Genomic DNA, 22,620 nt, shown 5'->3' on the forward strand with positions numbered 1-22,620 from the left:
AGCAGCAGACTCTTTACGACGTACATTTACGAAAGTCCCGTAAAATCTGCGACAACTGTGTTATATAAGACATGCACTAGCACCACAGATATTGAAATACGCATGAATAATCAGATTCAAAGAAAAGCCTTTCGTTCGGTCTTTGGCTTCTACAACAGAATGCCCTTCTGAATTCCGACAAAAAATAAAAATACAATAAAACGGGTTGCCCCGTTTTCATAAAAGGGTCCAAATACACAAATTTAAATGTTTTGACTGATGATCAATGGTAAGGTGATCATAGAGGTTTTTTTGTACACAGATTTTTGCTAAAAAAGCTATGATGCCACTTTTGCAGTTGAGATATCCAGTTAGGCGGTCCTCTCGAAGAAATTATGCAACTACCAGACGACTTTTACCGAAAATTCTCTTAATAATAATAACTCTTTAAAGGAGGTAAGAACTCCTATCTGCAGCTATTTAGTTACGGGTTTAATAGGTGTAATATTGTTCCTCTACGCTTCGTAATTCTGTTTACAAATTATTGTTCAAGACTTCCTCATAACGGGTGCAGTGTTAATACAAAAACGGGCGACTACACATACTCCCATCCAGATACACAGAATTGTAGCACCCAATCAGACGCCAACGCGGAGGTACGCATAACGTCGTCTGCTCTAGTTTCATTTCATTTCATTTATTTCACTCAGTGGTGTTCCTTAGAACACATTACATGAGGAAAACATGATCACATCGTAAACAAATAAATATATGAGACACACGAAAGGAGGTGAAGTTACAACAAGTTATAACAAGATTTGGGTAATTTAGCATATAAGGTCAAGGAAGTTAATCTCACACAAAACAAAATTTATAGCATAGCGCCTTGACTCTTTCGGGGCAGGGTTCGTTGACGATGGCCTGAGGAAGGGCATTCCAATCTCGAATGTATGACAAAAGATGGGAGAACATATAGTGGTTAGTGTGAGCGAAAATGGGTTTGAAACAGTGATCGTTCCTTGACGAAAACGTTGGTGGTTTGTTTTGTTGTGTTTTGTTTGTTTTGTTACTTTATAGAACGAAGAAGACACACCGGCTTGTATAACAATCAGTAAAGAAAGGTGTGAACGTGTGAACGAGCACGGGGAATGAAGCACAATCTAAAATGGGAATCTTTATAAACCTTTGTAACAAACTGGTAAGGGGCCCCGGTGACTGTTACACGCATTTATCCCACCATGAATATACCATAGTTCGATGGATATTCTCACCCCCCCCCCCCCTATCTGTGTTCAAAAGCCAAGGTCGTTACATTGTTAAAATTGACAGAGTGACGGGTTTTTAACACGTGATCAACCATTTCAGTGTGGTGGTTATTAGTAGGTGGTTTTGTTATCGGAGCTCTGTGCTCTTTCATTCGCGTGGCTTTCTTCCTACCAGATTGCCCAATATAACACGTGTCACATTCCTAGCAGTCAAGTTTGTTTGTATACCACACCTGTTTGGTCCATATGGGGTACCCACTGGATTAATGCAGGTGAGTAAGGTACCACAGATATTGAACAGAATCTGTCGAAATAAGTGTTCCACGCGTAACACTTGTGTGCCAGACTGCGGATCGAAAATGTGCAACAAAGAGTCGAGGCCAAAGTTTAAGACGAGTGTCGTGAGTCTATAGACATAAGCCCGGTCCGCAGCTAAACGGAACTGAACTGTGGGATCAGAAACCAGCCTGCTGGATCCTTTTTTCCCTGGTGTGGGCGCTCGTTCCCAGACTTGAAAAAAAAAAAAGAAAAAAAAAGCAGTGCCTAACACTGATCGTGTCGGGCTCGGGTTTCGGACCACATCTGTCTATCGCACCGCTCTACTGACACAATACTTCGAATGCTAGCTTCTGCTCCACGTGCCTACCAATTTGCTTCGGCAAATTCCCGCTAAGACCCGACACTGTCACGCGCGTGCATCGTCATCTTTTGCTCAGATGGCGGGTTATGAACAGAACACGCTCAAAAAACTTTTAAAAAACGGATGCTTTTACCCACTCGTTGGTGGCAGCCAATGTAGTGCTGGAGACTAGGAGGTGGTGGGTTCGAATCCTACCGCCAGCTGGGTATCTGGGGCTCTACTTATAGGTTTTCCGGCACACTTTCGGCACAGCTCACCTTGAAGTTGGCCCAGGACGCACACTAAACACCTTGTCCCCCAACCCGTTCCTGCTATACATGACATTATCGGGTAAACATAAACAAGCCCCCGCCACAATTTCCGGTGCCACGAAGACTTCCGCTCCTTCAGCGACTAATGACGCTCGGAACCAGCCGCCATGCAGAATTATATCTTTCGCTTTCTTGATTTGTTGAGAACGGCGGGTGTACGCCTTTTTGTGACAGTTTGAATAGCCACAAAAAGGCGTCCACGACCCTCTCTCTCCTCAAATCAGAAGCGAAAACTGTATCAATGGGCACGGTGGTTGGCGCAGAGCCTGTTTGCTGTGAAACCAGATGTCGTTTTGTCACCAAACTGTGAGCGGTGAAAACGGTATGTATCCGATCTCCACCTGGCCAGGTCTGTACGCCGCTCATAGCCGCAGTTGCTTCGCGGCGCTAACACGGGATGTCTTAAAAACATCTACTTTGCAAGCCCTTGCATGTCGTACAACCTTGGGAGTCGTACATGTAATCACTCACTGCTGAGACTTACCATCTTTGGCCAACATCCATATGTACCCTCCCGTTCACTCAGATTTCACCCCCCCCCCTTTTTTTTAACGAGGCTGTCTTACAAGTTATATGTTATAACCGATAAATAGCCTTTTCACATGAAATGGGATCCGGGCAAGCATTAGGTCTTGTCCAGTCCTACAGTTGACAATGGAAACATGTATGAAGAGTCTTTGTGAGAACAGTGGTGGTGTAGGTGTGTTTGCTCCGTATGGTATTTTTTTATATTTTTCAATGCTAGTAGTTTGTTACACGTTTCCGTGTCATGTTCTAATGTATTATTCTCATAATGTCATCTGCTTCTTGTGTTCGTTCCTTGCAATAGTTATTTGTCTTCCTTGGGCGGCGGACCTGAGCAAATTCGTTATTATTATTATTCGCATTTTTTCTTGTATGTGTCAAGAATAGAATTCATTGAATGACAACATAGCGTGTTCACATTTGGAAAATTCTGTAGACTAGATAGCATTTCTGTTTAAATAGTATTGTGTATGGAGTATTATTTTAGTAGTCATGCATCGTATTTCTAGCATTGCGTTGTGTGCTGGGAATATATCTTGTATGTCATTACCTCTGTCGCATGCTTGTTTCGTGTAAGGATGTAGTGCACTGTTTTTCCACTCCTGTAACGGCCCTGGGTTCAACAGTAGCACGCGTAGATTAAAGTTTGGTCGATGCTCATTCAGCCTGGGCTCGCTTCCAGAGTGATGGCTTGCCGTGAGGATTGCAGCTAACTGCAGATGCTGTTGTGTGCTACTCAAAAACTTTGTCTTCCTCCACGTTCCTGTTCTTACCGCCAAGTTATGGCAATTGATCAGTTCTTACACATTAATCTACGAATGGGTTTCCTTTTTCTGCAGCATCCTCGTTTGTCCGGAGGACGCCGACAGTCGCAGTGTCATGGAAACCCTGGAAGCAGCATTGCCTCGGCTGGAAGCTCGACGTTTAATTATGTTAAAATTTGGAGTCGTTGGCCGGCGCAACAACAAGTGGCAAGCACTGGTGCGATGTACATTTTCTGACTTTCTTGTATTTAATTATATGTAGACACTGGACAGATGTAGGCAGACACTGGGCCATGTAGACACTGGGCTGATGCCAACTGGTTGAACCGCTACTTTCTTTTTCGTTGTCATTTTTCTTGGTTGTTACAAAGTAGGAGCACTGCGTGGTAGTCAGCCTGACCTTATCACGACTCCTCTATCCGTTCTTCGTCATCGTCATCATCAATATGCAACACTCTGTAACTAATCCCTTTTATATCATATTCGAAGAAAAGTATTCCTTGTGCTAGCCTCTAATACTTAATTGTAATGAATAGCTGTTCCCCAGGCTGTTGCTTCTTGTGTATCCGCCTTTATTAATATACCCGGTCCAGCTACCCGCTCTACACACACACAATTCGCTTTTTTGTACGTAGTGCGCAGAAGAAATAACAGAGCACCTCATATTGTAATGGGAATAATAAAGCCGACTTGGACGATAGAGTACATACGTGGTTTTCATACGCAGAGGCGGAGAACACGACCAGAGTATGAGGTAGGACACACGCTTCCTTGCTTTAATACCAGATTACAGGTTCAATTTCATGGTGAGCGTAGTTCCGCGTAGATATAGATTGTTCTCGCGAGGGAACGTTTTTCGTTTTTTCATTGGCGCATTCGCCCACCAAGAAAAAAAAAGAACAAGCACTATACTTCCAGGTGTTCATACAGTTTACTTACAATAAATTACATATCTGTACAAATGTACAAAAATCTCGAATAACTTACGAACGATCCATAAGGTTCCAAGGAAAAGCAGCATGATCCACCTGAACAGTACACAGCGGAAAAAAACCCCTATGATGCCTCGGCCACATGAAAGGGGAGGGGAGGGAATGTACCATGAAATACGCACAAGTTGAACATATTTACAGTTATGCACTGCCCAACAGCTGCTTCGATGGAAAATACTTGAAGTACACACGAAGACTGTTCGGCACCACAAGAGTCACATGACAATGACTTCATGAAACGTTCAGGACATGGGATCACCTGTTAATTTTCGTAGCGGGTACTTTGATCGCCTGGTGCTTGCGTCTTTCTTCTCACAAAGAACGACGGGGTTAAAAGAAATAACAAATATTTTAGACGGGTGTAGCTTGACGAGTCAGGGGTACTCTGGGGGAAACACCCTCTGCAGAGCGCATTTTTTAATATATACATATAAACGCGCAGCGTTCTGTCGCCTTAATGTTTCCTGCACACACCATGTGTACCGTGAGAAGCGACACAGCAACGTGAAACATCTCCAACTTTGTTTTGTTAAGGTAGCCTACAACATTACTTATTATCAGTGTGTTGGATGAGTAATTTTTATCGATCGTCCATTGCTTCGTGAGATTTCCTTTCAAACTAGAATACCGTCGCGCTTATGTGAAGCCCTCAAAAAAAAAAAGAAAAGAAAGAAAAGCGTAACAAAAACTGCTGCGAGTACTTAGAAAGCGTTCTTTCACCCTCGGTCACGCAACTTGATGATTCTAGGATCGGTCGAGGGTTCTTCGACTCTGTTCTCCTGCGCTGAACAAATATCTCTTTTCCGCTTCATTTCTCACATGATATTGATGTTACATCTACAAAATATATTATGAGAGGAACCGCCGTATTCATTTCCATTTCACTTCGAAATAACCCACGTATTTTTTGAATGAACCTTGCGATCAACAACAAAGGCCGTCTTAAAACGACAAACATACCTAGGCTCAGATAGTGGGATTCTTTATCCGGCGTGATCATCCAGTCCCATCTGAGCCCAGAACACAACGAATGATGGCCGTTTACTAATTTTATGCAGCCTCCTAAGACACACAAAAAATGTCATTAAAATTTCGAGTGGAACGGTAGTCACCTATTTTCCGCGCACATAGTTCGCGAGACTCGTCTTTTCGCCCTACGCAGCAAAAGTTGGGGGGAATTATTTGGTTACACATCATGATGTCCTTCACGGATCCCTAACACTGTTACAGTCACGGCAAATTCGTGTGTAGAGCTTCGCAAATTTCTCACGAACCAAACAGCGCTTGAGTTCACACCAACGCAGAACATAACAGTTCACGGATAGCGAAAGGTCCTCGCGGCGATGGCGCCTGTCACAATGGCATGCAAAGCAGAAGCAAAGCAACCATCCACACAGCGTACACAGTGTGACGACTTCGTTCGCACGCTTTTTCACCAACGCTTCACAATAAAGTCATTGCTTCGCGTACAGATCCTCTCACCATGTCTCGAGTCAGGGTTGTGCACGTCACTTCAGTTCGAAACAGCGTTCGAAACTTTGTAGCTCTGCCGCGGCAAACTGGCAATCAATGTCATCCGTATCGTTTGACTCAACCGCACCACTCGATCCTTCACTAATACTCCGATGTCCTTTTTTGCCGTTGAATGCGCCACTCCATGCCATCCTGGCCGACACACCGTTAGCCGATTTTTCAACACAGAACGCATACCACAAGGGCGTTCTAGAACAAGTACTCTGTGGCAGGCCTCATTCACTGCTGCACAGTAGCACAGGACTGTAGGGACGCGGTTCTTTTTTTCTTTCTTTTTTTTTCCCCTATCGCCGCTCCGCATTGAGCAAGAGGAAGAGATTGAGACATCCTATGGCGTTTGGCCTCTAACAGACGCTCCTTGGGCAGTAGCCTTGGCTGTCAGATACGCCAGGAGATGTGAACGACGGCAGGGGCTGCTCCGTAGGTTCGTTTACCGGTGCCTGGAATGCTGCACAAAACAGAAAATGTTAGAAATGAAAAGCGCGCCGGGACAACTTGCACAAATCAACGCTATTACTGTTCCGGAATTCTGCTTTTCTACGTCATTCGTGGCGCGCCACTGTGTACATCAAGTTCAATTTCATTTGGTTTCGTTTTTTTCTCTGATGGTGCCGAAAGCGCTGCAAAGTGACGGGATGTTGTACACCATCCTAGACATGACTACACCAACTACACCACATTCATCCACATTCAACCCGCTGACATGTGGGAGGGCATATGTTGGGCAGACGGGGCGGTGCGTAAGTTCCAGACTTAGAGAACATAGTTATGCTTGTTCAAAGACACCTGTCTGCGGCCACCTCGCTGCCCACGGTACGGTCTCCTCATGTAAACCGTTGTTTGGCGATACAACTATTTTGGACAGGGCGATAGATAGGCTAAAGAGGGAAGTGATAGAAGCTTATCATATCTGGCGGCTCGGTACCGAGCCATGCGTGAGTCAGCCGCCGGTTGCGCTGAACGGGAGGGAGCTAGATTGATGCACGTGTGGTCTCCCGCTGAGAGAGAGTGATTTGTTGAAGGCGTGTCCGAGAGGGACTTTATGGTTGTTACCTGTACCAATGTGCTGTGTCTCATTTTTACATTAAAGTTGCTAGTGGCGCTTGTTATATTTTTGTCTCTTCACCGTCCGTCCTGTATCACCTTGCAGCGCTTCTCGCACTATCAGCTATGAAATACCAACTATTCCAAAGGTCTGCGTTATTCGTTTTTACTCTTTTTATGTTCTATTCGGTTACAATGATTGAGCGGGCCCGCCTAAACCCGGGGACTTGTTCGCAAAACATTCAGCTTTTACTCTAGAGCCAACCTTTCCATAACGCGGACTCGGGGTTGTTTGCTACTAGCAGTGCTGCTATGCAAGTAGGTAAGCTGTTTGAGCAGCTCCTCAGTTGCCCTCTTTCCCCTATTCTCCGTGGACCGACCTCAATGGTCCCTCTCGCAAATAAAACAAGTAGTGAGTTAAAACTAGTAGTGAGTTTTAGTGCATCGTACTCTATCGCCTATGCGTACGTACGGTTGCTCTGTGCACTGCGCGAAGCTCTCTTTATGTTTTGCATTTGCGCAGAATCACCAACGATATCCCTTACGTACGATACACTAAAACTCAATATTTTCATAACAAGTCAGTAGGTACATCCTTCTTTCCGCTACTTTCCTAAAAAGGTAGAAAGAGAGTAAGAAAGAGAGACGAAAGAAAAAAAGGGTGACAGAGTATTTTTGACAGGCTCATCTTACAATCCAGGCTGACGTCTATAGCACTCATCTCCGTTTTTCAATTAAACCGTTATTACCAATACCGTCCTCGGCGTATTCCTTTTTTTTTTGTCTTTCTACTTCTACTTGTTTACTTTTTTGCCAGTTTTTAGTGCGCTGAAATTTCAACCAGACGACACAGCCTCGTAACGTGATTTCTACAATGGCGTGATTTCTACAATGGCATGATTCCTCCCGCAACCATGGGATCACTATAAGACGTTACCAACTCATCCACCAATTCGTATCTATTTGTTTGGTATATTGTGATACGAAATTCACTCCTTCCTGCTGTCCTCTCTTCGTCTGTACCTCGCTCATAGCCAGAGTTGCCTCGCGGCGCTAACACGGAAAAAAATACGAAATTAGTGTATCAAAGCCTGCAACACAAATGAAAGTAGGCCTGAAGATAGTTTGACGAGAAATTTGACGGGGCACCCGTGTAGCAGTACCATTTCGACAGCAGAACGAAGCTGCACGAGAACACGCGAAACTGGAGACGATACGTCCGCAGTAGAATCGTTCTCCGGTCAACAAACATAAATCGGTCGGTATCAAGTCCGCTTCAAAAATCCGCGGTTCAACGCTAATGGTGCTGCAATATCAACCACAAGCGGAGCATCACATCTACGCCTTCAAACTTTCAAAGCTTCTGTATTGTTGCCTGTATTGTAAGGTACACGAAGAAAGATTATGATGCAGATATAACAAAAACAAGAAGGTAAGGAAAGGAAACGAAAAAGGAAGAGACGCAAAAAATGACAGTGCTCGTCGGCAATGAATGCCTAGAACGTCAGAACGGATCATCTGCGAGTATGCTGCCGTTGTTCTTTAAAACGGACGAACCCGCAAAACGCAAATATTGAAAACGCTACGATCTAGAGCTCACTCTGAATTCACAAAGGCTTACAGGAGTTTTCACCACTGGCCTACTTTTCCACTCACTTCCCTTTTCCCTGTCTCCGCCATTCTGCGGGATAAGGATTGCGTCGACCGATAACATGTCCCTCTTGCATCCTCTTCCTTTCACATGTCTACCTTGTTTTCTTTTCTTTTCCTTTTTCTTTTTTTTTTTTGCCGTTTATGAACGTCTAAGGTTTCGAAATCGTATGCCTTCCCAAGGAGTAATGTGGGGGAAGAAGGACGGGGGGCATCGCAGTCGCCTTCCCTACTTGCATTGCGCATGCTCGGAAATCTGTCTGGATCAAACCCATGCAGCAGAATGTACTGAAAGCCGAGTGCAATAGGGGTGGACGGGTAGGTGGAAGGCCTTGAACAGACTCTTGAGACTAAAGAACATTGATAAGCTACATACCGTCCACCCCTATTGCACTCGACTTCCCCCAAGCAGCACAATGTACTGAAAGTCGAGTGCAACAGGGGTGGACGATATGTGTCTTATCAATGTTCTTTAGTTTCACGAGTCTGTTCAAGGCCTTCTACCTACCCGTCCATCCCTATTGCACTCGACTTCCAGTACATTGTGCTGCTTGGGAACACGTGTCGAACTCAAGGCCTCTGTCAGTGGTCGTCAGTGTACCTGCTTACCCAAGCAGCAAAATGCACTGGAAGTCGAGTGCAATAGGGGTGGACGGGTAGAAGAAAGACCTTGAACAGATTCATGAAACTACAGAACATTGATAAGACGCATACCGTCCACCCCTAATATTTAATAATAATTAGGTGTTTACGTCGCGAGACAACTGAGATCATGAGCGACGCCACAGCGGTCGGTCTGTGGATTGCTTTTGCCCACCTGAGGGTTCTTTAACGTGCGATGAAAGCTCATCACACCGCACCCCGTATTTAACGTCCCTCGCGGAACGTCCACCCCTAATGCACTCGACTTCCAGTACATTGTGCTGCTTGGGTACTGATATCGTCCTAGATCCTGAAGCACTCAACTGCAGCGTTCGCACGCTATCATGACCTTAAGGTAGCACACATATCCAAGCAACACAACATACTGAAATCTCAAGTGGAAATCAGGCAGCTGGCACGTGACACTACCACTGCAGCGATTCATTTGGCGCTGGGGGTGAGCGCAGAAACAACATTGGACTCCTGTCGCGCTGTCATTACATTATGGTGCTTGGGTGACACTGAACAGACCGATGGTGGGGATCCACTTACAACCGTGCCTTTCACAGGTCACTAACTATATGTTTTGTTATAAAATGAGGTGTTGTCCAGTGCTCCCCGGAGCTTTCACGACTTCCTGCTACAGATCTAGGAAAACATCCGGGCTAGCATCTTGGAGGGTACTAGCATACTTGGTACTTGGAGGATCTTTCACTTCAAAATGTTTTGTGTCTGAATTCGTCTCAGGATGTCGAGCTTACCCCCGTCTTTTTTTTTTTTTTTTTTTTTTTGTTACGGAAAGTTACAGGCAGCAATTGGATGTTTAACATCTAGCGTAAACGAAATCGCTGAACCAGCGCGATATAGCGAAGGATGTTAATGATGTAGCGGAACGCGTGACATTCCACGTACGCTAGGCCAGGTAACGAAAATGTTTTTTCTGAATGTTTTTCTAAACATTTAGGAACCGACCATTGGAACGTGAAGAGAATGCAGAGACTGGGCCGTCTAGGATTTCATTAACTGATAGACAACCTAAAAGAAAAAAGAAACGCTATCAAATTGAAGTGTGTGCCTAGTCCTAAGGTTGGGTTCCCGCCTTGAGTGCGAAACATACGTAAAATATTTTGGTACTTTGCATCAACCGAGGTACCGCCGCTGTACAGTAAAATCGTATCGTACAGCTTCGCCGATGGCCACATTAAAGTTGGTTCCTAGTTGCCTTCCACAACAATATTCCTGATACTGGTACTCAAAATGTAATGCCTTTGAAATCGAACTGCCGGTAATAACCCGTATAGCAATGCGCTCACACGTACCAAAGGTATAACATTTAATGTTTCCCCGCTGTTATCCTTTTGTATTACCATTATAACGGCGTAACGCTCAAGAAACAGAACGGATGGCAATAACCCCCATACAAACGATGGATACGGGTTTGGTACCAGTGCTTGAGCTTTTCGTGGTTATCGCCCCTTGTCCAGTAACGGTAATCTCAATATATTGCCTAAAATTATATGGGTACCCGCAATCCATCCAGTGCAAAGAAAATCCAAATGCCGAAATAGCCAATTGAGATCAAAAGTAACCGTATGACTCGATCGAGACTCAACAAGGGTTGAAAGACTTCATAATTAAGACCCCCCCCCCCCCCCCCGTTATGCTACAAGTTGATACCCCTACGAGATCGGTTTTTCTTATTATCCATCGTAACAGCAGGTCACACAAAAAAAAGGAAGAAAGAAAAAATTATAACTCAGCACAGAAATAAAATGAAATTCTCGTAGCGTACCATTTGTTCATTCATTCATTAACGCCTACATTCATAATTATTCATTGCATAATGAAAAGCGAATTACGTTTTCTTCTCCTAGCATTTAAAATGACACATGGCTTAATTTCGATGACACTTGGATTAACTTAGAAGGCTCTGAATTAATTTGGAGACTGCGCGCAGGTGTGCCGGCACCGTGCAGGCCCTCGCCTCAATCGCCCTCACCCTCAACGCTGAATCAAGGAAATAGTCTTACATGTCATAGTGGTAACGAAAGCTTCTTCTGGGAAAACTCCTGGTTCACTGCGGTGCTCCACCCCTTGAGACAGCTGGATCCAGTTGCTAGGACGAGTTCCGTTGCTATTACTCGCCGTGAAGCTTTGATAACCAATAATACAAACTCAGATACACGCGCATGCATATGTATAGCACTACTTACTGCTTCTCCTGGTGAACCTCTTTTTCATCTGCAAAGTAGAATAAGAGAGGAGGACGAAATTATTGCTCAGAACTCGAACATTTATAATTCAGCTCCTACGTACAGTACGATAATTCAGCGGACTACGAACATTATTCAGCACGTTTCGCTTATCGTCACAAAACTCGCATGAAAAAGAAACTTTCTCAATTAAAAAAATATCAATGGGGTCAATTGACTTAGGTTTTCTTACGCAGTAGGAGACGTTTTATGAAGATTCAGTTAAGACAAAGCGAATTTTACAGCGTCAGCTGTATAGTGGAGACTTTCCCGAGATCGCGTCGGTGTCGTCGGCATTCGCATGTCCGCACAAAACTATTATTGCATATGTGCGCTCAGCGCTGGGGGTAAGCAGGAGAACGCCGCCAGTTTACAAGCGCTATCGATGGAAAGTGAGACAAAACCCAAAGTACGTCAGTTTTACAGCGTCAGCTGTGCCGTCCAGCTTCCCACAGGGCTCGTGGTGGCTGTGTGCTACTTCTCGCCCCGCGCCGCACCGGAACGCATCCGCGACTTTATCGTGTATGTAGTCGCGCCTTACCGTACGCACAAGCATCTCATCGTCAGAGACTTCAACGTGGACGTTTCGCTGGCCAAGAACATCACTTTCCTAAGTGATATGTCCGAACAACTGGACCTTACGCTGTGCACCGATATCCGCCAACCCACAACTAGACATGGCTCATGCATGTTCCAGAACAGCCCCCTCGTTCAGGACACCACTCACCTCGCCAACCTTTTCGGCGACTACAAATCGATACTCATCGCGCGCTTAAATAAACTTGTCTACACTTTCATCTGGCCTCATTTCACCACACGCACAGCTGACGCTGAATTTCGCGTTACACGAGTCGTAACCGTCCAATATTTTTTTTTTTTTTCGAATTGGACTCTGAAATTTGCTTGAACATTGTTCCTCCGACAGCCACAATTACGCACCTGCGAAACCAGCGTTTTTTTGTCTTCTTCTTTTTGGGGAGCGGGGGTCTGTTTATGGGAGTAGCCGAAGTTGGCAATTAAATCTCTCCCTTTTATTATTTTTTTCTATCACCAACGAACCAATCAACCTCTGAGCGTCTTTCATAAGTTACTGCAAGTAAACCCCACCGCATAACACGCTCAAGGTAAAATAATACTGATGATACCATTACCTCACACCATTTGACGAGAGAGAATAGCGCGCTTTTTCCCGTGGCAATTTCTCCACGTTCGAAAAGAAGCATGCCTACCGTTATTTTCAACAAATCCGGAACAATTCTGAACAGTTGTTGGCTCTGAGTGTGGTGTGCGGCGAAATATTCTTTTTAAATTGAATGGGGTGCACGAGAAAGGCAAGTACCTGCCTCTTTAAGTTCCCTTCTCTCAATGCCTCTAGTGAAAAACTGCGGGAAAGATAGAGCGGTACCGGCTGTACGCAGCAGCAGTACGCACGAATTCTGAAGAGGTGGGGGCCATGCTTGCTGTTATACGACGCTTCTTGCAGTAGCTTTACGGATAACTATGCACGGAGCAGTATAACTGCGCATCTCAAAACAGCGATTTTTGTCCTGTATTCTACCTGTTTTACTGTATCAGAAAACATATTTTGCCCAGGCCCCTATAAAGCAAGCAGTGCATTCGAACAAATCTGAAAAATCGTTTGCCGGTTCTGACGTAAAATGCCTTACTAAAGTGTCATAATTCGCCAACCAATTCAGAGGCCTAAATTTCGATGAAAATTTGATAGAAGGCGTGTCATACGCGAAATAAATTTCCTAGGCACAATGATCGCAGTTTTCGTTATTTTTGACTCGTTGGGAAAAAACCCCTTGCCTAAGGTGAGCTTTTAGTATTTAGCATTTCTGCCTTACGCATCAACAGACGATGACTTACACGACGTAGCTCACGTTGAGAGACCATTTTAAGAAGAAAAAAAAAAAAAGCGTGAGAGATATTGTTCCCAGAGCGACTTGGAGGCGCACAATCCAGCACCTTCCTTCATGAAAAGGGGCTAGCTTGGAGGTCTTTATATGAACGCCAGGTCAAGTGTTTGGACCTCTTATAGCCATGATTAGCTCGGACTTGGAGGACCATCGATCGATAGATTTTATAGTTGTCCCCTATCCTTATCACATCGTGATAATCTCATCTGATCTTCCAGCGGCAGTCGTAACGCTGCCCACAAGTATGAAACCAACAATGGCCAACTGTTCACAGCGTTACCACTACCACCTCTCGAGCTAATAGGTCGTTTGCAAAAGTTCCAGGGAGCAGTGCGCGCCCTGGGAGGGCATGCCGGGAAATGCTGTGCAAAACGAAAGCGACGGTGCATACACCAGTACGACGACGACGACCGGAGACGATAGCAAATCGCTGTCGTTTTGCACAGCATTTCTCGGCACGCCTTGCCAGGGCGCGCGCTGCTCCCTGGAACGTTTTGCAAATGGCCTATAGAAACATGAGCACGTTGCTTCGACCACGTCCTACTATATTTTTCCCGCTAAATGCTTAATAGGTGTCTTCTGGGTTCTCGGTATGCAAGCTCTTAGAGATTATAAGTATGTTGCTCCGCTCGTCGGCCGGCAGGAAAACTTTCTATTCCAATATTGGTAATTTATTCATCTCTTGCTATAATTTCCTTCAACTTCCTGTCATTTGCCTAAACATACATTCCAATGGCAGGTACGGAATTTGTAGGCTCGTTCGCTGGGAGAAGAGAGTAACGAAGATTGTGGCACTCTGGAAGAAACCAACAGTGAACCGAAATCGTCTTCTAATGCCACGAATAGTCTCCACCAGCTAAGCAGAATTTCCGTTCCCAGATACGATTACAAAAGGTACCCGGCCCATGATTTAGTGACCTTGCGGTCACAGTGGCATTCTTATTTTTCTGAATCACTTTTATGCACGGGCTTCATAATTTTTCGTTGCGTTTCTTTTTTTTTTCTTGCGCAGAGGATGTTACTCATATTCACATCCGATTCGCACATGCATTTAACATTTCCCCAATGAACATTTTCTCCGGGAAGCGGTACGTTTTCCCTGTCATGTATTCACCAACTAGGATTATTTAAGAAACGGCGAATATTTTACCGTTTTTATGTTGCAGTGCCGGAGTGTGCTTATGATTATTCAAGAATGAAACAACAACAACAAATTAACGGTGACGACAGCATGGCGTGTTTCATCGCTGGGGTGCAGTACGCTACACCATCGCATGTGAGAGATCGGATGAGAGATAGAGAATTATGTGAAATGAGTTAAATAGTTCACTGGACAATTAGGGGATCCTCAGGTGGATGTGGAAACCAGAACAGAAAGAGGACGAAATTAAGAAGAAAAAAAGCGCCGAAAGCAGCACCGAGGGTCATTGGAAAACACACAGTATATAACATTAAAACGTTGGGATTTAATAATGGAGTGCACTTATAAAATACGGCAACATGTTCGTTCACAAATAACTATATGCGCAAGATCACGGTTTCGCAGGAACGAAGATCTCCTAAAGTACCGTAATACAGCGCTGTTGCTTTTCTACTATACCAAGACACGCATCGCAAATTTAGACGCAGGGAGAAGCGAGGGCCACCTTTCTACCACCCTCCTTCATAATACTCTCGCATACACCTTGTAAGGACATACAGTCTGCCTTGTCGTTATCCCCTTCTTCGATCACCTTCTTCCAAGCTTGATGGGGTAACTCAATCTAGTACGCGCAAATATATAAACGCAATCGGAGCCTAGACCCTTTTCTGAAAGTTGTCGAACGGCAAATAGTGCGAGTAGACAGACACAGATCCAACTTGATAGCAACATTCCCATGAAGTGCGGGGGATTCCGCTGCACACTGAATCGAGGAAATAACGAGATTTCTAGCCGATGCCGGGAAACACTTTAGGGAAGGAAGGTATAGCGGCAGACTTATTTATTTACGCACAGCGTGACGCTAAGACCTGCCTGCCCTAACGTTCTTGAGGATGCAAGGGGAATGTCATACATAAAAGAGAACATCTTGCAGTTTTCGTACACAGGACATATAGAAGCAGCACACCAAAGACAGCAGAAAAAAAAAGCTATAAAGTTGCACGTAAACGGAGTTCGTGATGTCGACCTACTGGCGTTAGCTGGGGTCGAGTGTGTCGACTTTTCGGCCTAAGGAGGTATAATCGCAGTTTGTGTGGTACGAAATTCACAGTGACGGTATTTATACGCAGCGTAGGACAAGCTAAGGAGGGGGAACGTGTACCCATTGTGAGTGGTCGAAGAAAAACCTAAGCGGCTCCAGGTCATTTCCGTTACACCAGTCTTATTCTGGAGAGCTTATACAGGGTATTTCTTTTATATAATATTTTTCTTTTCATTACATATTTTTTTAAATAAAAAAGCTAGGAGAGCAGCATAGATACCGTTTTTGCAAGCGGGTTATACGGCGAGGCGGACATTTTATCGAAGCTATAATGTAACTACAATATGACTAATTACCTAAATTCATTAACTCTTTAAATGGGCTACGAACTCTACCAAATTAGGCGATTTTTACTCGTTCGCTGTGACGACCTGAGCCACTAAGTCATCGTGGACACCTATCAGTCGTATCAGTATTTCGGCCGATCAACCGACGCGTTTTTCCGGCTTCTTGCCCACCACAGCAAAATATAACCTCAAACCTGTCTTCTAGTGACGTCACATGTTTGTAAACAGAGGGCCGTCTATAGACGACTTGCGCCCCTACGTCACTGATTACGTAACACCACCGCGCAAAGCATGCTGGGGGGGGGGGGGGCCCTGTCAGCTTTATCAGCCGATCAACCGACGCGTTTTTCCGGCTTCTTGCCCACCACAGCAAAATATAACCTCAAACCGGTCTTCTAGTGACGTCACATGTTTGTAAACAGAGGGCCGTCTATAGACGACTTGCGCCCCTACGTCATTGATTACGTAACGCCACCGCGCAAAGCAAGTTGGTGGCCAGTGTCAGCTTTATCAGCCTATCAACCGTCGCGTTTTTCCCGCTTGCACTTCATGCGCTGTTCCACTATGTTATTCACGTGGGGAGACGAGTGGGTTCGAAAGAGAATGCAAGCAATGTAAGAGTGTTTCTGTATTCCTTACTGCATTGAAAGCATTGGAGCCAAGTTAATTTCGATTTTGGGAGATAGAATTACGTTAACCTAGTGCAACGCTGCTCTTTTATCCCATCCCATGAGATATTTCGACAGTTTAGTACAGTCCATTTAAGAACTATTTAGTTCACTGTATGCAAAACATTTGGTACAAAATAAGAGATTAGTACAATTGCGGCAAGTATCGACGGTAAGTTATCAAAAACCTATCTATACTTTCTGGACAGTATCGATGTACACTCGTAGTTCCTTTGGTAGTTTTTAGTCTGGCTTCTTGAATGTGAAGACTGACGGCACCGCAATCCATTTCTTCTTCCATTCTTTCCAAATCTTCCATTTGGCACGTTTGGGACAAAATCAGTCCGTGTGTCCGTCAGTCCGACAAAAAATTGCCGTGAACACATCTTTGCTGTGTCAGTATTGATCTTATGTTTCATCTTGGCGGCCAGCAGTCATTTTTGTCTCAGGGAAGCTGTGGAAGGTGACTGTAAGGCGAGCATGAAGTGTCCTCGCACTAAACGATTGAAACAGTCAGAGTTCACAGTCTGAGGGGCATATCTGAGGCGGACTACCTGTCTGGTAAACAGTCACATGAAATGCAGTGCAACCTGACGTGACAGTTAGAGATGCTCAAATAACGAAAACTCAGATTCACCGAGCTGAGAAAAATCACATTTCATACCAGAGCGTAACGGTGTCACAGCGGGTTTCATAGCAACAACTGTAGTCATACTGAGCTTTTATTTTGTTCCAAATGTTTCTGCTGTATAAAGTGTACTAACTAGCTCTCAAATGGGCTGTACTAAACTGCATAAATTTCTTCTGGGATGGGACAACAAAGCAGCGTTGCACTAGGTTAGCGTAGTTTTCTTGTACAAAATCGTCGAAATCCACCGCGATGAGTTAAATAAGGAATACATACATTTGAAGCTCTCTGGCTACCCGCCAACGGACCGCTGACATTCTACCCCTCACCATCCTGAGCAGGGTTGACCCACCGCTCGCTTTCCGCATGCCGGCACATATCTCTCGTCAAGATGCCTCATTAGTTTATCGAATGCGCCTCGACGTGGTCCTCACAGCACGGTGGCGCAACCGCTTGAGACAAGTTGCCTCTGCGCACTGCAGCCACTGCGGTGCTGTTGAAGATCTCGAGCACATTCTTCTCCATTGCCCACACTACCAACCTTCCCGAACCGAACTCTCCGCATCCCTCAACGAGCTAGACTCCCGCCCCCTCTCTCTCACACGAAATTGCTTGGTCCCTGGCCACATCCAGCACACCAACGCTCTGCCCTCAAGGCTCTTTTCACCTTTCTGGACACTACAGGACTTCGATCCATATTGTGAAGGGGCTCATTATTTCATTCCCCGCATCACCACCAGCAATGGGGTAGAGTATCGCCCCCGGCGATGAAACTCCCCAACCATCATCCCGTAATAAAGTTGTTGTTTTTCTCTTACCTGGTGCGCATTCCCTTTTGAAACCCTCGTCTCATCACGCAAATAAGATAGTGGAACAGCATATGCGTGAAGCATGACACGTGATAGAGCTGTTGTGCGACAGTCGTAGAGCATGGCTCGGGCCGGCTGGGGCGCCTCAGACATGGCGGAATGCCGGTAGGTTTCCGAGAGTGCTACGAGATGGCGCTAGGTTTTGCATACCGTCTATTATGGGCTTTCGGGCAAAAGTGAGAGAGAAGAATGGCAGACAATCCTTATTCGAAGCACTTCTTCTTTTAAAAAATTCTGAAGCGAGCACGTACGTTGAAATATCGATCGCCGAATTTTGCTAAGCAAAGGACTTGAAACCGAAACCGCGCCCACCAAAAGCGCAAGGAGGACTGCGCTCATTCACGTCGGAGGGCCACGTGCTTAAGGGTCAGAAAAGCTCGATCTGAAAGAGGACAATGACGGTGCCCAGATGAGAAGAAAACGCACCATAATTTCGAGGGCTCTTCATAACCACTACGTCAAGTGTCTTAAAAATGCTGCGGACAGTTTACTTTCACATCTCTGCGTGTGCATGTGATTTGACGCTAATGGTCGAAGCGTTGCTCCATGTAGTTGCTTCATTGACGTGACGTCTGCAGGAAATAACCCATGATGGATGAGACGAACACATGAGCGGTGCCAAGCTCAAAAAGAAAGAAAGGAAGAAAGAAAAAGAAGGCACGCGCCTCACTATTGGGCGGAAGACGTGACGTCACAGAGCGGAAGCAGCTTCTCTGACTCACGATATTGAAAGCGCTCTCACTCAACATTATTGCGCATTGGAAGCATACGTTTTCTGCGAATATACGCTTGTATTCCGGAGCTTGTAATCGGAATTTCTACGCCTTCCGACTTTTTTTGTGTGTGTCACTCCTTTGATTGATTGAAAAAAAAAAAAAAAAGAGCCATACCGTGCTCCTTCGAATTATGTTTTGGTAACAACGTTTTCTTTTGCAATCGGTGCATGCATCGGTGCAGTGTAAGCAAGCAAGCAGTGCTTTCTTTCGCATTTGTGATGCCAAAAGCAGCCCATGGTTGTACGAAATTCTTCGCGAGCTTCCGAAAGAGTCCACTGCGCAATGACAACACCCCAGCGCGCGCGGGTGCGCGGGTCTGCGCAGGGTGTGAAAAGGTGGTAACTTCTATAGTTACCACATAGGTCAACATAGCCTCTCATAAAGGGTGTAAAAGGGTGGTAAAAGCAATTATCATATATCCAAATTGCTACAAAAAGGCGTACGCCCCCCTCGCTCACCGAATCAGAAGCGGTAACCCCGTCATTCGTAGGTAGCAGGTAGAACTTTGCACAACATATGCGACAACTATTACCTCCTAAAAGGTGTAACTGCTCCACCCTTTTTTTTCTAAGAGTATAGGAACGCCCCTCCTAGACAGGATATCCTCCATCCAACCTCCAGGATCACAAAGAGGAGGGACAGCACCACTCGGACGGTTCACGTTTTATGTGTGCTGTTTCTACACAGTAGGCGACTTTGTACAGCCGTTAAAATTGCTTGAAGCTGGCTTGATGTCTTCGGGTTGTCACAGCGCCCTCCCGCCGAACGTTCGGGAAACGCGCGCAACGTCCGAGCTGCGGGCACGTCCTAGGATTGGTGACTGGATACGGCGCGTTCTTACACACATGTACACTTAAGCAGTCTTGTACGTGTCTTGAGTACCTTACTCACAATTACTTTTCGTTTGTCTTCCAACAATGCTAATATTTAAAACAAGATTCCCTTGGTTCCATGGGCTTCATCTTTGCAATGCATGGTGGAGAAGGACAACAACTTATTGACCAACTGGACATTAAAGAGAGGGGGAGGCTGACTGACGAACGGTGTGAAATAGAAATAATAGAACTAGCCAATAATGTCTATGCTTCAATAAAAATAAGTAATCGTTTTCCATAATAAATGCATTTTTATGGTATCATGTACGTGTCTGGGCTTCGGGCTGATCATTCCACCTATTCCTTTTCGAAGGTTGTTGGAAAGGATATCCAATGCAAGCTACTAGTACAGCGCGGGAGAAAAGTTTACGGAACACGCTCAGAGTGACACGCCAGCAGCGAATGGGCTCGTACGGACTTACAGACCCGTGCCTAGGTAACCGAGGTCACCTGTTTGCAAGTCCATACGGTACCATTTGCTGCAAGCGTGTCACACTGAGGAAGGAATGAGCATGTTCCGTAAATTTTTGTCCAGCACTGTACATACAAGCTATACCATTAGAACGAAGTTGAGAGCAAAGCTCATTATAACGATATAGCAATATTTTTTTCTTTCACTCCTGTGTTATCGTCACACGAAAGTGTGTATACAGTCAAACCTCGCTTTGCGAACACCCTTCGTTTCTCAGGAAATCGTTCGTAAATCGAGGTATTCGTAAATCGAGGTCCGAGGTCTGCAGTGCACAAATACCTCACAAAACCACTGGAAATTGATTTGAATAAGTTTTATTTTTGAAAATACTGCGTAATTGTGCTTTGCACCATACTTTCTGCAGGGTCTATCCTGTTTAGAAGAGATGACAGAAGTCTGACACTTGACTCATGCACCCGGTCCTCAAAGTACCGTATCGCGCGCGGATGAGACTGTTTCCAACGGCAAATATCACGCTTGTCACCGGCTGTCAGGACTGAACGCCTCCTCTTGGAACGGCAAGATGTTTCCATCTCGGAGACCTGGTCCAAACTCACAAACATTCGGCTGTAAACGCCCGAATTATTCTTTCAGGAAATGGTGAATCATGTTTGTGGAACGTAGTGGCGTTGGGACATTGTATGTTTGACCTTGGCAGCATGTACTGAGGAACTTTCATTATCCTCCGGTCCATTGGCCTGTCCTCTGTACGTTCATAACGCCCGTTCGTATATCGAGGTCAGAATGGCTTGGCTACTTTGGGTCCGTTCCCTCATAATCCATTCATAGTTCGGATATCGAGGGTTCGTAAAACGAGGTCAAAATACACGGAAAAAGTTTGGTTCCCTGTGGAGCCGTTCGTAAGTTGAGGGAATTCGTATATCGAGGGTTCATAAAACGAGGTCCGACTGCATAAAACTCAAGAGAAGAACTTACGGGAATGAGACTAATCAGATTGAAATATCGGTCAGACTCTTGTCGCATTTTCCCGTAAGTTCTACTTCAAGAGTCTGATTAGTCCAACACGTTACTCAATGAGCTACCGAGGCCGGTGCCGTGAACGTCAGAAATGCCGGGAAAGACGCGAGTGTGGGCCATTCAGCGCGCTCCGCGAGCGAGATGCTAGGAAGGAAGAGCAGCGGCACGGACAGAAAGCATGGCGGATGCGTAACCTATCTACCTGCTGTCTATGAAATTACAACACTCTAAAGCAGTAGTAGTAAATGTTGTACGACGGCAAACACAAGGGGAACAGAAACGTAAAAATGAAGAGTGCCTCAGAGCTGCTGCTGAGAGAAGATGTGGAAGTAAGTGTGTCGAGTGTATGGAGTCTTGTGTAGAATGCCCGCCGTGTGCTGTTTGAAGCAGACATCGTTTTTCAGGTCGCTGATGAATAAAATACAATAAGTATGTATTTTGCAACTGTTATCTTGTTTTATCACAACGACATTATGCGTATTACAAGTGCGTATTTTGAGTACAAGATTTTGAAGAATATACCTCTCCCTTTTTGTAAACGAATGACGTCATAGTATTCGACAGCGCCACCAATTTGGTTGAGTTGAACTACGCTAGAAGCTATAGCGGCGAACAAGGTCGCGCCCGAAAGCCAGGATCTTGTGGGGATTACGATGGTCCCTGAAAGGGAAACTACCTTCGGTCCTGTTTTTCTTTCAATAGGAGGCAGCGAACACGTGCCCATTCGTGTAACCCAGCCCTCCCCTTCCGACTTGTTTCGGTTTCAGTCTGTCTACCAACGTCATGATGACGTTTCTCGGGTAGAGGTCTATTAAACTGAGCAGATTTTGAAGTGGAGAACAGATACATTAAAGGATGTTGAATGGGGAAGCACAGTGTGAGCGAAAGGGGGACGAAAGCCGTAAAAGCCGTGAATGAATTCCCTGCGTTGATGCTGTACTGTAGACGTAGCGTTACAGGAGGATGGCTACTACGCCGTGAAATGCGCTCGTCTGTGCAAATACGATAGCAATCGACAAACTGGCTCCCCTTCGCTCCGTAGAATACGAAATACATATGGAACAGAAACTGAACGAAATAAACTGCGAAACAGAAGAAAAACGCGTTGCGTCGTCTTTTAGGAAGGAGACTGACAACGTTTATTCAAATGCACGTACTGCCTGACTGCTGCTCGCGCAACAAGTCCGCGCTGCTGCCTGGGGGCGCGTTCCTTAGCTTCGCAAGTCCGGGTTTGTTTCGCCCTCGTCAGCGCAACCAATGACCATGGTTCGAGTGAAAGAGAGAAAAAAAAAGACGATTGCTTTG

The 22,620-nt window shown here is 45.3% G+C and overlaps 1 protein-coding gene across 1 annotated transcript in view; it reads right to left on the bottom strand.

The window, feature by feature from the left end:
- Positions 1-5,442: 5,442 nt before the first annotated feature.
- The window catches only part of LOC135378260 (hemicentin-2-like), a 470,289-nt gene continuing 453,111 nt past the window's right edge, over positions 5,443-22,620 (bottom strand). Inside the window, exons 10-12 of the mRNA XM_064611239.1 lie at positions 11,559-11,586; positions 11,376-11,497; positions 5,443-6,457 (exon numbers count right to left, since the gene is read on the bottom strand). Coding sequence (XP_064467309.1) covers positions 6,354-6,457; positions 11,376-11,497; positions 11,559-11,586 — 254 coding nt within the window. The 3' untranslated portion in view covers positions 5,443-6,353. The remainder of the gene's footprint in view (positions 6,458-11,375; positions 11,498-11,558; positions 11,587-22,620) is intronic.

This window comes from Ornithodoros turicata, chromosome 1 (assembly GCF_037126465.1).
Source record: "Ornithodoros turicata isolate Travis chromosome 1, ASM3712646v1, whole genome shotgun sequence".
Lineage (NCBI taxonomy): Eukaryota > Metazoa > Arthropoda > Arachnida > Ixodida > Argasidae > Ornithodoros > Ornithodoros turicata.